Genomic DNA, 12,864 nt, shown 5'->3' with positions numbered 1-12,864 from the left:
AGACATTTTTTAGGTCAAGTTTTTGTCAGACCCTGTACCTGGTATTCTTGTGAGCTGCCTTATGGACCAAAAAGTGTGGTAGGAAAGAAAACTCACTGTGTGTTTTCAAATAGGACTGGAACTGGACAGTATTTGTTTTTCCTCACCCTCTCTGATTTTGAATGGAATTTTGTGAACGTTGTGGCAAATTTATGCAATGTTTAATAGAAATATACCGCAGCATACATTTAACTGATTCACTGGGAGGGTTGGGGGGTTGGGCACATTGGGCTCCATAGACAAACTCAAGGTCTGGTATTTGCATAAACTAAACTCAAATAAAGAAGAAAACTACATCCTACACAGGTCTTAAAAGTGTGCTGAGCTTTAACAGGGCCCGTTAAAGCTTGACAGTGTGCTAGGCTTCAACAGTGCCCATTAATTTATCCTTTATTTTTTATTATTCCAGATGAAGCGTTTGACTTGGGGCCTTTCGCTTCCATAATTAGATACAAATAAAGAGACAGCTACAGTCATAGATGTATAGGTAAGAAAAGAGCACATCTTTCCTTTGGTGATGTATCAGGGACCCCTAGAGGTGAACTAACGACATTCCATCAGCAGGAGGCGCATCCGCAGCTTCGGCTCTTCCCGTTGGTCAGTCGTTGATCTCCGTCCCAACCGTCTACCCCCCTCGGCATTTCTCGGCTTAGTTCGGCTTTTAACGGTTGGTGAGTTCAAATCTTCGGCTGCAGCTCCTCCTGGAGACCGAAGTAAAGAAAGAGCCGAGAGAAAAGAGGGAAAACGGACGACAATATCAGAGAGACAGAGTCCTGAAGCGGAATGACGGTGCTGCAGGAACCCGTCCAGGTAAAAACACACCTTCATCTCGTTGTCACGAGCGGGGAGCCAAGTATTTACGATGTCCGTGTTTCGTTCTCCGCCCCGGCCTCAGCGGCAGGTCCAGTCCGCTGTGTGAGAGCGGGTCTGCCGAAGGCCTCCAGCGCTGTACCGATGGTATTGGTGTTAAATACCCGGGTCATCGCTGTGAGGGTCCGTCCATCGGAGGCCGTTTGGGTCAAGAACGCTAGGTCTTCTGTTGCAGTTGGCAGCTTAGTTTAGTTTAGGTCGATCCAGATCCCTTAAAAAAAAGGTCACGTTAAGGTTTCCGTTGGTGTGGGTGACAGAATAAAATGATTTGAATCATTATTGCGACCTTTGGTTAATCAGTTAGTTTTTGTCGTTGCTTCGGCAAAGACCTGATTCACATTATGTATGTGAGTTGGTGTTAAATAATACAACATTGGTGTTTGTGTCTGAGGTCACAATGCGCATACCGTTCTTTACGTTCATATTCTACTACAACTAAGCATGTCCGATTCAATGTGCGTGTCCCGAGATCATTCATACATAGATTATTATCTATGATTAAGCGTCTTTATAAAGCGTTATGCGATGTGCTGCGGAGCAAAACCAGCTGGATTTCAAACGGGGTTTTGTATGATTGGCGTTGCTAATACTGAAATGCTAACAGTGGAGTTGTGTTAGCCGGCTAACACCGCGGCTAACGTTTAGCTTAACAAATTCAGGAAAAATAAATCCAACCATAGTTCACCAGTGAACATTAACCGCTTTAGAGAGAATCTGTTCCGTTGTTAGTTTATGGTTGTCTACAGACCCGTTTCAGCAGCTCGCTGGTTAGCCTCTTGTCGCTAACGCTACCTAACATCAGCTAGCTGCTGGTTAATAGGAGCCATATTAGCTATCAGCTGGCTAGCCCCCAGTTGCTAACTAACATCAGCCAGCTGCTGGTTAGCCTCTGAATGCTAACGCTAACTAACATCGGCTATCTGCCATGCAGCCAGACTGTGACCTAATTACACATGATAGGTACTATGTATCGGTCAGTAAAAATATCACTGTTATATTATTGACACAACTGCTACAAAATGTGTAACGTTCAACACGGGTTAGATGAAGTAGATCTCTTGTTTGTTGTTCTTTTGAGTTTGTATCCATATGGTTGAAATGCACTTGTTGTAAGTTACTTTGGATAAACGCGTCAGCTTAATGACATGTAACCTGTTCTAACTGAAGTTCATTAAAAACTAACAACAGCATCTTACCTGACTGAACCTCAGATGTGTTTGCTGACGTGCTTGGTGATCATATGACACTCTTTCAATCTGAAGTAAACATTAACATCCACACACTTCGTATTAAGGTGCGTAATATTCGTGCCAAAGGGTTACATACAAAGTCTATGCACAGGCGCTATGAGACTGGCGTGACACAAATTTGCAATAGCACAGTGCCTCCGTTGTGCAAATCTTCGTCAAACGGCCCAAAGCACCAAACGCGACAGGTGAAATTTTGTGACCACAGCGACAAAATGGCATGACGCAAGGGTTAGGTGGTATGGCCCAAAAATTCACATCACGGTATTTTGTACAATTCTGGTAGTTTCACTGTATATCACAGTATTTTTCACATACATTCATTGATGCTGAAAAGGACCCCTGTCCACCAGCTGTTCATTGCTGGTTGGCCCACTCGCTCGCTACTGGCCAGCGAGTTATTTTGATAGTGTTTGCTGTTGTGGCTGCTAGTGTTGCCACCAGAGGCAATACCAGTAGCTCAACAAACTTTTCAATAAATCGTTTAATGATTTTTTTAAACCCTGCACCTTCCAAACAGCAGAAAACTCCTCTCTCTGGCACAAGTTGTGCTTCTGAATCTCTGGTCGCTGGTGGTTCCTCCTGCATCGCTCTTTTCCATGTTTTAATGTAGCAACAAAGCGTTTTCTCGTTGTGATAGCAGTGGAGCTATACACAAATTGCAGTTCGGTGGTGTGATTTTTATGAACGTTGAATTATTACTGTTATTAATTGTTTGTCAAAAAGTGTTGTGCCTTGGTGTTTTACCCTGTCAGGGAGCGTTAGTTGATGGTCATTAATCTGTGTTAGCAAGTTAAAACTCAACCTCAATGCACCCAATCTCAATACACGTCAGTGAGCGGTAAGCAATACACTTTTCTGCCTACTGAGGAGCGACAACAGGCGTATGAGTTGGTTGAACCCTAACCCTATCAACGTTGAGATTCTCCCCCTGCCGTCACGGACCTCCTGCAGACAGTTCATCCATTTTCCTTTTCATCCTCCTCTTCATCCATTAACCCCTTCTTCCACCCTCCCCTTCGTCCATCCTCGCCTCCATCCATCCTTGTGTTAGTGTGTTTGTCTTATGGAGATATGAATACAATGAGTATTTAGTAATGACAACATATAGCCTTGTTAGTTTCCACAGTATTTCCCCTTCCATTCTATAGGGTTAGAAAAATGTCGGCCTCCCCTCCCAACCCACCACCACCACCACCAACAACCATCTGTTTGAGAATACCAAATAAAACAGGAACCACTCAAACACCGGGACTCCCATCTACCTGAAAAGCTGTAAAACAATGAGAAACACTGTTCCATGTCTCATTCAAGGCTCTACTTTAAGGTACCTGTTCTCTGACTGATGCATTCTGGAAAACCTGCCTTTCTCTGTCTCAGGCTGCAGTGTGGCAGGCTCTCAACCACTACGCCTACCTGGATGCTGTGTTTCTCGCTGAGAGGCTCTACGCTGAAGGTAACCTGTGTGTCTGATCACCTGTCTGTCTCTTAGTGAGGTCAGAGGAGGCCACGTACAGCTTTACCTAACTATCTGTCTACCTGTCTGTCTCTCAGTGAGGTCAGAGGAGGCCCTGTACCTGCTTGCTACATGTTACTACCGCTCTGGAAAGCCATATAAAGCGTACCGGCTGCTGAAGGCTCACAGCTGCTGCACACCGCAGGTTCGATTCCTTTTGGCAAAGTGCTGCGTGGAACTCAGCAAGTAAGCACCAGAACTAGTTGAAACCAGTCACTAACCATTTCTTACCAGTATAACTTGTAGAAACGCATGTGTTTATATTCAATGGAGCTCTTAATTCTGACCCATTTGAAAAATTTGAAATGTTTTGAAATAAAGTGAAACACATTTGAAATAAAGCATGAATCTGCCTCACTGCTTGTCTTTCTCTGTACCTACCTGTCTCTCTCAGGCTTGCTGAAGGAGAACAGGTTCTGATTGGTGGAGTGCTGAACAAACAGAAAAGTCAAGATGACATCATCACAGAATTTGGAGACTCCGCCCCCTTCACACTGTCGTTACTGGGACATATTTACTGGTAAATGGATCCAGTCTGATACATATGAACATATATTCGAAAGGGCTAATGTTGGTTACCCGTCTGGCTGAGGTGAGGTGAGCTTTCACAGCAACCACTAAAATGAATGTGAGTAGTGACACAATGAAGGAGCGCTGCAAATCGCTCTTCATCTATGTTGTCACCATAGAAATGATAAACATTCATCATTTTCTTCAATTCCTTATCTACACCTATTCAATGTCAGCTTTCGAATGTTAGACACACTGCTTACGGTCCCGTCTCTCTCTCTCTCTCTCGCTGTCTGTCTGTCTCTGTGAGCCAGTAAGACAGACCGTGTTGCTAAAGGTGCAGAGTGTTTCCAGAGAAGTTTAGCTCTAAATCCCTTCCTCTGGTCGCCTTTCCAGAACCTCTGTCACCTAGGTAACGCGCACAAACACAGAAACACACACACACACGCGTGCCGTTACACTAATTGACTTCATCGTGTGGTTTAATTGTTGTGTTCCAGGAGAGAAACCAGATCCAGATCAAGTCTTTAGGTTGTCCTCTCTACACAACTCTTCTATAGCACCTCTCCCTCCATCTGTTAGCCCTGCTCAGAACCCCTCCCACCGCCTAGACACCGCCCTCATGGAGACACCCCAGGACACATTGGTATATAAAACACATCTCCACTACTCTCAGAGCACAGGTAGTCCTGTAATGTCTGTGGTCTGGTAATCAAATGAAATGATTAGATTACTGAGGTGAGTGTAGTTAAATGATCCGTTTATTGAGGTGGATATTGTCTGATCATAATATTAAGTAATCCGATAATCAGTGCTGAAACATGTTGTATTTTCTCCCCAGGAGTTGAATCGTTTGAATCTAGAATCATCTAATGGAAAGCTGATGTCTGATTTATCGGTTTCCTACATTGACTCCTCCCTAATCTCACCGGAGACCGGCTCACTAATTGGCAACTCGGTTTCCATGGCGTCAGCTGGTTCCCTATTGGCTAAACAGAACAAGCCCAAGAGTGGGCGGAGTTTACTTGGGGGACCTGCAGCACTGAGCCCACTGACGCCCAGGTGAGCTATTTCACAACCCCTGTAATGGTTTGCAACTGGTACTGCTGGTAGGGCTGCACGGTATGGCCAAAAATACGTATCATGGTATTAAGAAAGATTCTGACGGTATCCAGGTATGTGACGGTATCGCTTGTTCATTGACCCCGAAAATGTCCGCCAAACAGCTGTTCGCCGCTTGCTGGCCAACTTGCTCGCAACTGGCCGGCGTGTTAGCTTGTTGTGGCTGCTAGTGTTGCCACCAGAGGCTCGACAGACTTTGCAATAAATCATTTTCTGATCTTACTGACGGTGGATTTTCCGAAACCAAAAACCCTCCAAACAGACTCAGCTCGTCTCTTGGGCACAAGTTGTGTTGGTGCATCTCTGGTCTCTCGTTGTTCATCCTGTATCACTCTTTTCATGTAGCAACAGAGTTACTTCTTGTAGTGAGCTGTACCCAGCATGCAGTTCGGCGGGCTACATTTTTAGAAATGTACAATTATTAGTGTTACAAATTGTTTATGTGCTACTTTATATTAGGTAACATTGCAGGAAGTTTGCTCAACAATAACGTGTGTGTGGGTCTTAAAGAGCCCTTTGGATGTGCAAGCACACGGTGTCTTGCCATCGGCAGAGAAGTATGATGTGAAGGTGGTGAAGTCCGGTCCCTGATCCGAACCAACAAGCTATCAAACAGGCTAACGGCTGGCCTCATGTAGCACTGGAAGCGACAGTCACCCACGCGCGCTTCCTGTAGAAAATGTCTGCGGCTGCAGATGCTATTTAGTAAAAAAAACCACGATGCCGTGTGATGATCTGACGCGAGTAGGACTTTCACTACATGATTGATGCGGCGGAACATTCAACTGTTTTCAGGGTGATAAGGCACACCCCTTCTGCGTCTCGTCTTGTGCGATTGACGCGATTCATGCAAATTGACCAGAAATGATCACCCGACAGTGCGTGCCGCAATTAGAGCGCTTGAGGCGACGCAACCCTTTTAGTATCAACGCTGTATAAGGCTCGCCCCCAAGTGCTTGTGAGCAACACGTTGAAAGTAATTAAAGAAACTGCATTGATGCACAATAACATAATTGTTGGCATTAATTTATTAACATGTTAACCCGATAATGACACCCACTGCGGGTTTATACATCAAATTTAACATTGACTGTTTGCTTTCTGTAGTTTTGGTATCCTGCCCCTGGAGCCCAGCCCGGGAGACCCAACGTATCTACAGAACTATTCAGCCACCATGGAAACACAATCTACTGCTCCCAGCAAGAAGGTACACTTAATAAAGCAATAAGGTATGAGAGGCTGTACTTTATCATCCAATAATGTAACAGTTTGAGGGTTGCCTAACAATACCCCTAAATTGTTACATTATTGGACGAAGTATTGCCTCAAGTAACTTATTGGTTAAGTAATTACCCACACGCTACACACACTTTAGAAACCTGTTGCACATGTGTTACTAACACACACACAGGCCGCTCTACCTAAGACATTCTGAACCTTCCCGATGAATGTGGGTTATTCTGTCTGTCTTTCAGTCTGTCTCCAGGATCAGTCAGTCAAAATCTGTTTTCAGTCAGAGTGGAAACAGCAGAGATGTTCTTCCCATCCCCTTCAACCAATCACAGAGCTCCGCCCCTCACACCAGGTAACTGTAGCAACTAATCACAGATCTTCAGCTCTATTTAGTCTGACCAAAGATTTATGGTCCAATCAGAAAGCAGCATGTCTGGCAATTTGTCCCCCCTGTCCATCTGATGACCTGTCTGTTTTAGTGGCTCCCCTCAGGTCCTTAGTCCTAGTATGTCTGGTCCTCCAAACGTTCAGCCCAGAAGAAGCTCCAGACTGTTTACTAGTGCCAGTTCTACTGCCAAGGTACTGTGTTGCTACAGAAACTATGCAGTACTCCTGCACTGTTGGGTGAAACTAATACTGATTTAAATACTACTCTGCATGTTAACGTCTATTTCTGGTTCTGCAGGAGAATAGCAAGAAGTTAAAGATGAAGTTTCCTACAAAGATACCCAACAGGAAAACTAAATGTAAATCTGCAAAGACGTCCAATAGCAGCAACCTGAACGAGAGTCTGGACATCTTGAGACTAGACGCCAGTCTGAGTCTCCCAGACACAAAGATCCCCCAGTACCAAAGGGCTGCTGCAGGTACTACTAATACTAGTATGAGACACTGCGGCGCTCGGTGTGATTCTATCTAAGTTCAGACCTCAGAAGTGACTCCGACATTATTGTCATAAACCATGTCTCTGTGTACACAGACAGTGTGATGGCGTTGCTACGGGAACTTGGACGCGGTTACCAGGCATTGTGCTCGTACAACTGCAGAGAAGCCATCAACATGTTGACCTCGCTGCCTCCTCAGCACTACAACACCGGCTGGGTCCTCACTCACATCGGCAGGGCTTACTTTGAGCTGGCCGAGTACACGCAGGTAGGTTACCTGTAAATATATATATATATTGTATAGGTATTTATAATACGGGTAGATGAAATCAAACATTCTGATTTGTTGAGAGTCACAGGGTGTACTGTGTTTACATAATCTGCTCACTGTTGCCCAAATTGATGTTCAACATTGGAGCCCAGTTGGTGTCATTTGTAAGAAATCAGTCAAACAACCGTATTAGCCATAATGTTCCGGTTTGCACTCACCTCAGCATTCCGTATCAGTGCACATTCGAAACAACAGTTGGATTTTGCGCAACCGTTAGTTCGCTTAAGAAAAACAGATTCTATCTTTAATTTTTTTTTTAACACAAACTCCACAGACGTAATCGTCTTGGAGGTGGAACATGTTGAACTACGACTCTTCCTGCTGTCTTTGTGCTCTCAACTCACCATCATTTGACGTGTTTCGAGTGCCAACAATCTCCCCACATTTAGCAGGATGTTTTCACACCACTGTCTTCTAGGGACACCGTGGTGGACCTCTGCAGCGTAGATGTTGAGATGGAAGTAGCCTAGCAGCTAGCATAGCCTAGCAGCTATCAAGATGTCCCCCTTCTGTTTGACATTCCTCTGCACAGTTCTTTTGTTTGTTTTACTCGCTCTCTGAATCTAACTGACCCCTGACCAGAAGGACATAAATCTGCGTTTAAAATATTTTAGCGCATTAATCTAGCCACAGTAATCTCATGGAATAACGGGTTATCTTTGACAGCCCTAATATCTCTATATACGGTGACCTGTCTGTTTGTAGGCGGAGCGTCTGTTCAGTGAGGTTCGAAGGATCGAGTCTTACAGAGTTGAAGGAATGGAGATTTATTCAACAACCCTGTGGCACCTACAGAAAGACGTGGCGCTGTCCGCCCTGTCCAAGGACCTGACTGACATGGACAAGAACTGTCCCGAGGTAAGGACTGTCCCCAGGTTTGTTCTGCATTGACCTTCAACCTGGACTTCACCCTGTGTATAGATAAACAATATTTCTTCTAGGTTTACCACATGGAGGGTGACCGATTGACGGTGTGGTGGGGGGGGGTCTACAGACTCCAACATTTTAATCTGCACTGATGTGTGCGTGTGCATGTGTCCCTCCGCAAGGAGAGAGCACTGGACAATTGTTAACGTATAAAAACCGCTGCATGTCTCTGCAGGCCTGGTGTGTAGCAGGAAACTGTTTCAGTCTGCAAAGAGAGCATGACATCGCCATCAAGTTCTTCCAGAGAGCTATTCAGGTGAGACGCTGTTACTGAGGTGGGTTTGGGGCTGTCTGTTGTGTATCAAACCTGTCGCTGTCTCTCAGGTGGACCCAGCCTTTGCCTACGCCTACACCTTGTTGGGTCATGAGTTTGTTCTGACGGAGGAGTTGGACAGAGCACTCGCCTGTTTCCGCAACGCCATCAGAGTTAACAACAGACACTACAACGCCTGGTACGATATGTGTTCTGCTAATCGCAGGGTTGCAGGTTTGATCTCAGACTCCTCCTGACGTTGGGTCCTTTAGCCAGACTCAGTGTGTTTGTATGTGTGTTGGTTCAGGTATGGTCTGGGGATGATTTACTACAAACAGGAGAAGTTCAACTTGGCAGAAATCCACTTTAAGAAAGCGCTGAGCATCAACCCTCAGAGCTCTGTGCTGCTCTGTCACATTGGAGTGGTACGTAGCTCGTTAACATCCGCCACCTAGCATGTAGCTTCAGTCTACTGCTAGTGAACTGTGTGTGTGTGTGTGCAGGTGCAGCATGCGTTGAAGAAGTCTGATGCTGCTTTAGAGACTCTGAATAGAGCAATTGTGATCGACCCCAAAAATCCGCTGTGCAAGTTCCACCGGGCCTCCATACTCTTTGCCAACGATAAGTACAAGGTAATCAATACAGATTCATACTAATGTATACATCCATACTGAGACCACATGGCTTTGGTTACCAGCACATCTGGATCCAGAGGTTTGAATACAGCTACTTTGAAGGACTTTTGGTACAACGGTACCATCGGTCTCTCTGACCTGTCTCTCTCTCACTTACTCTCTGCAGGCTGCTCTCCAGGAGTTGGAGGAGTTGAAACAGATAGTTCCAAAAGAGTCTCTGGTTTACTTCCTCATAGGAAAGGTAACTAGAAAATGCATTTCCTGCTGAAAATGCGTTTGAATGTAAAAAGCTGAAATTACTTTTTAAAAATAACTGAAATTACAGAAAGTTGAAGGGAATTTGAATACAGTTACGTTACAGATATTAGAAAAGCTGAAATTAATTTGAAATTGCTGAAAATACAGAAATGGGAGAAGCTGAAAGGAATTTCAATAGGTTTGCAGAAAAAGCAGAAATGAAAACAGCTGAAATTAATGTGAAATATTGCAAAAAAATACAGAAATTAATATTAAAACATTGCTGTTAATACAGGCATAAGAGCTGAAATTATTTAAAAAAACTGCTCAAAATACAGGAAGTGGGGAAGCTGAATTTCAATAGATTTTCTAAAAAATACAGAAGTTGCAGGAGCTTAATTGAATTTTAAAAAGTACAGAATTAACAAAAGCTGAGATGACTAAAAAGAGGTTTTAAATTGTTTGTAGTAATATTAGTATTAGTTATAGTTGTAATTGTGGTATTCGTAGTACTAGCTGTAGAAGTAGGTTTAGTATCAATAGCAGTAGAAACAGCTGTAATACTAATACTATTAGCCATAGTAGTATTTGTAATAACATTAGTAGTAGTTGTAGTATGGTAGAAGTATCAGTTGTAGTACTACTAGAAGTATTAGTAATATTCTTAGTGGTTGTAGTAGTATTTGAAAGAGCAATACGTATTTTAACGAAACCGCTTCATTCTGAGCTTCATGGTTAAGGTACAGATAATCATTGATTGATCAATGTTTGTTATTCAAACTAAGACGTTTTTAATTAATAGGCCTCATCACAAACATTACAGTAAGAATTCCCTCCATGAGGCTTTTATTTTGTAATTATTGGACTGGGTGGGGTGGGGGGAGTGTAGATAGAGGGAGGGAGGGTGAGGAAGAGATAGAGAGGGAGAGGGGAGGAGAAATAGACAGACTGACTGACTGACAGTGATTAACAGCGAGAAGAGGTCAGGGGGGAGGGGGGAGGGGGGGCGAGTGTCTTTATCATATTGGTCTGTTGACAGAAAGCAAAGCTGCGTCATGTGACTCCACTAATCAGGTCATAGGAGCAGCTGTGAGTCACAGACAGAGATCCTGCAGCGTGTGTGTGTGTGTGTGTGTGTGAGTAACCACGGCAACGACGCACCTGTGCTCATAAACGAGCTGCTGCAAAAGGCAGAGACAGGACAGCGAGTTACACAGAATCCACACCTCAAACAAATGACAACCAGCGCAAAACTATAACAGCTATCTAAAAAATACGGCGTTTTTACGAGACCCAAGTCTCTACCGAACGCATGGATGCGTTTTTTATGTCTGTCCGGTCATAAATACGGCTCCTGTCGCAGTACACAAAACGTGTACCTTCTGGATTTTTTGAAAAATATGTCGGCAGATTTGTATTGGAGCCTATGGGGCTTTTGGCAGAGGTTGTGTCACTAACACTGAGGAATCCAAAACTAAAGAACTCTGGGATTCCATGAACACATAATCCAATCAGCACAACCATGCCATCATTAATCCAAAGAAATTAAGACTCAAGAGTGTATACTTTGGCTCTGAGGACAGAAGTTCCATTTTTTAAACCAGATTCTGGCGCTGCCCCACACTCTAAGATCTCCGGGTCTCACTCTAACAGACGCAATACACACTCATGTAAAAGTCAGAAACGGAGCAAAGAACTAATGAAACATAATCAGTGATTATGAAAAAAGTAGAATAGATATCAACAAGCAGTTGAAGTTTTCATAAATTAGTTGAGACTTGTGTCAACATTTGAAAGTTTAAATGATGTCTGTAGCTGAAAGATTGGCGAAGCTGAAAAATCTGAAAGTTGAAGTTTAAGAGGATTTGAAAAACGATCTCCATGTTAACCACGAAAACCATGTTAAGATATTAATGATTATTGATTTATATAAATTCAAGCTTAAGAGGTAGAAAGCTGAAAAGTCATAGCAGGAAAGCCGGAAAGGAGTTGAATATTTTAATATTTGAACGGTTTTAATAGCTGAAAGTGTGAAGGAGTTGAAAGGTGCCGCGGAAGAAATAGAAGAAGAAATAAAGATTCGAAGAACAATACTTGGAATGCTTAATTCCAACAATGATCATTCTTTGACCTTTTGAGGTGAAACCTTTCCCCGGTTAACTTGTGTTCATGTCTGTCCTCCTCAGGTGTATAAGAAGCTGGGTCAAACTCACCTGGCTCTGATGAACTTCAGCTGGGCCATGGACCTGGACCCTAAAGGAGCCAACAACCAGATCAAAGAAGCCATCGACAAGAGATACCTGCCCGAGGACGAAGGTGAGACACGCACAACCATGAAAAGTGATCAGTGACAATCTGATACTCTGATAGTAGGAGTAGTGAAACAACACTGTCTTGTGTACTTAACACAGTAACAGCTCTTCTCTTCATCTTAGATGTTGTACTGGTGTTTCCTGTAATCTGTGTCACTCCCAATGGGTGTCCTCCCAGTATGGGTTCCTTCTGTTGGTGGTTACGGTGGTTTTACTAGTTGCCCTGTTTCTCTCTCTGCTTTCTCCACCTGCCTCTCGCCATCTGTCTTTCTCTACATTTCTAGCTGCTGAAGTGGACGACAGTCAGGAGAGCAGCATCATGACAGATGCTGACGATACACAGCTCCACACGGCTGAGAGTGATGACGTCCTTTAGCCCGCCCCTGCATTTATCCCACCCCCTGCTCCACCCAATCCCTGCCCTGATTGGTTACAGCAGTACTGTTGCAAGACAACATTATGGTTAGCAGCCCCTCAGTCACGCTCAGCCCTGGCTCTCCTCCCTGTCTTCTGATTGGCTGATACAGACTGCTGAAGCTCCGCCCTCCTCATACGTCGTCATGCTCCCTTTGACATCACAGCTGTTTTTTATGTTCTTTTTATCATCGCTATGGAAATAAAACAATAAAAACATGTAAACCCTGCCCTTGCTGTCGGTTAGTCGCTCTTCTACCAACAGCCAATCACAGCTCTCTGCACAAATTCGGCTAGGTGAGTGAATACTGATTAAACATGCTACGTCTTATTG

At 44.0% G+C, this 12,864-nt stretch overlaps 1 protein-coding gene and 1 long non-coding RNA gene across 3 annotated transcripts; one reads left to right on the top strand and one right to left on the bottom strand.

Annotated features, from left to right (window-relative positions):
- Positions 1 to 183: 183 nt before the first annotated feature.
- Positions 184 to 1,791, bottom strand: LOC120828077 (uncharacterized). The gene is made up of 3 exons (XR_005713480.2): positions 1,658 to 1,791; positions 862 to 1,120; positions 184 to 740 (listed from the first exon to the last, which is right to left on the bottom strand). It is a non-coding gene; the product is annotated as an uncharacterized LOC120828077 (long non-coding RNA).
- cdc27 (cell division cycle 27) lies at positions 627 to 12,760 on the top strand. 2 transcript variants are annotated; one of them, XM_078084332.1, is made up of 20 exons: positions 627 to 849; positions 3,537 to 3,612; positions 3,711 to 3,858; positions 4,067 to 4,192; positions 4,497 to 4,594; positions 4,683 to 4,828; positions 5,024 to 5,244; positions 6,412 to 6,511; positions 6,780 to 6,889; positions 7,017 to 7,116; positions 7,223 to 7,403; positions 7,517 to 7,689; positions 8,548 to 8,610; positions 8,855 to 8,935; positions 9,004 to 9,131; positions 9,240 to 9,357; positions 9,436 to 9,564; positions 9,734 to 9,808; positions 11,991 to 12,120; positions 12,401 to 12,760. In XM_078084332.1, exons 1-20 carry the CDS (start codon positions 823 to 825, stop codon positions 12,490 to 12,492), a joined length of 2,322 nt encoding a protein of 773 aa, XP_077940458.1. In that variant the 5' UTR covers positions 627 to 822; the 3' UTR covers positions 12,493 to 12,760. The 2 variants fall into 2 exon arrangements, with proteins under 2 accessions (XP_077940458.1, XP_040047273.1); XM_040191339.2 differs by having other exon boundaries at positions 8,458 to 8,610.
- Positions 12,761 to 12,864: the final 104 nt, after the last annotated feature.

The sequence above is a fragment of the Gasterosteus aculeatus genome, chromosome 11 (assembly GCF_964276395.1).
Source record: "Gasterosteus aculeatus chromosome 11, fGasAcu3.hap1.1, whole genome shotgun sequence".
Taxonomy (NCBI): domain Eukaryota; kingdom Metazoa; phylum Chordata; class Actinopteri; order Perciformes; family Gasterosteidae; genus Gasterosteus; species Gasterosteus aculeatus.
Note: the sequence above shows the minus strand (reverse complement) of the source record. Positions and strands in the feature narration are given on the sequence as shown.

Excerpts from the sequence above, each read along its gene's own strand:
- cdc27 (XM_040191339.2), top strand. The coding sequence starts at position 823 with ATGACGGTGCTGCAGGAACCCGTCCAG. Across the intron at positions 4,595-4,682 it reads CCAGAACCTCTGTCACCTAG|GAGAGAAACCAGATCCAGAT; the intron begins GTAACGCGCACA and ends GTTGTGTTCCAG. Across the intron at positions 7,404-7,516 it reads GTACCAAAGGGCTGCTGCAG|ACAGTGTGATGGCGTTGCTA; the intron begins GTACTACTAATA and ends CTGTGTACACAG.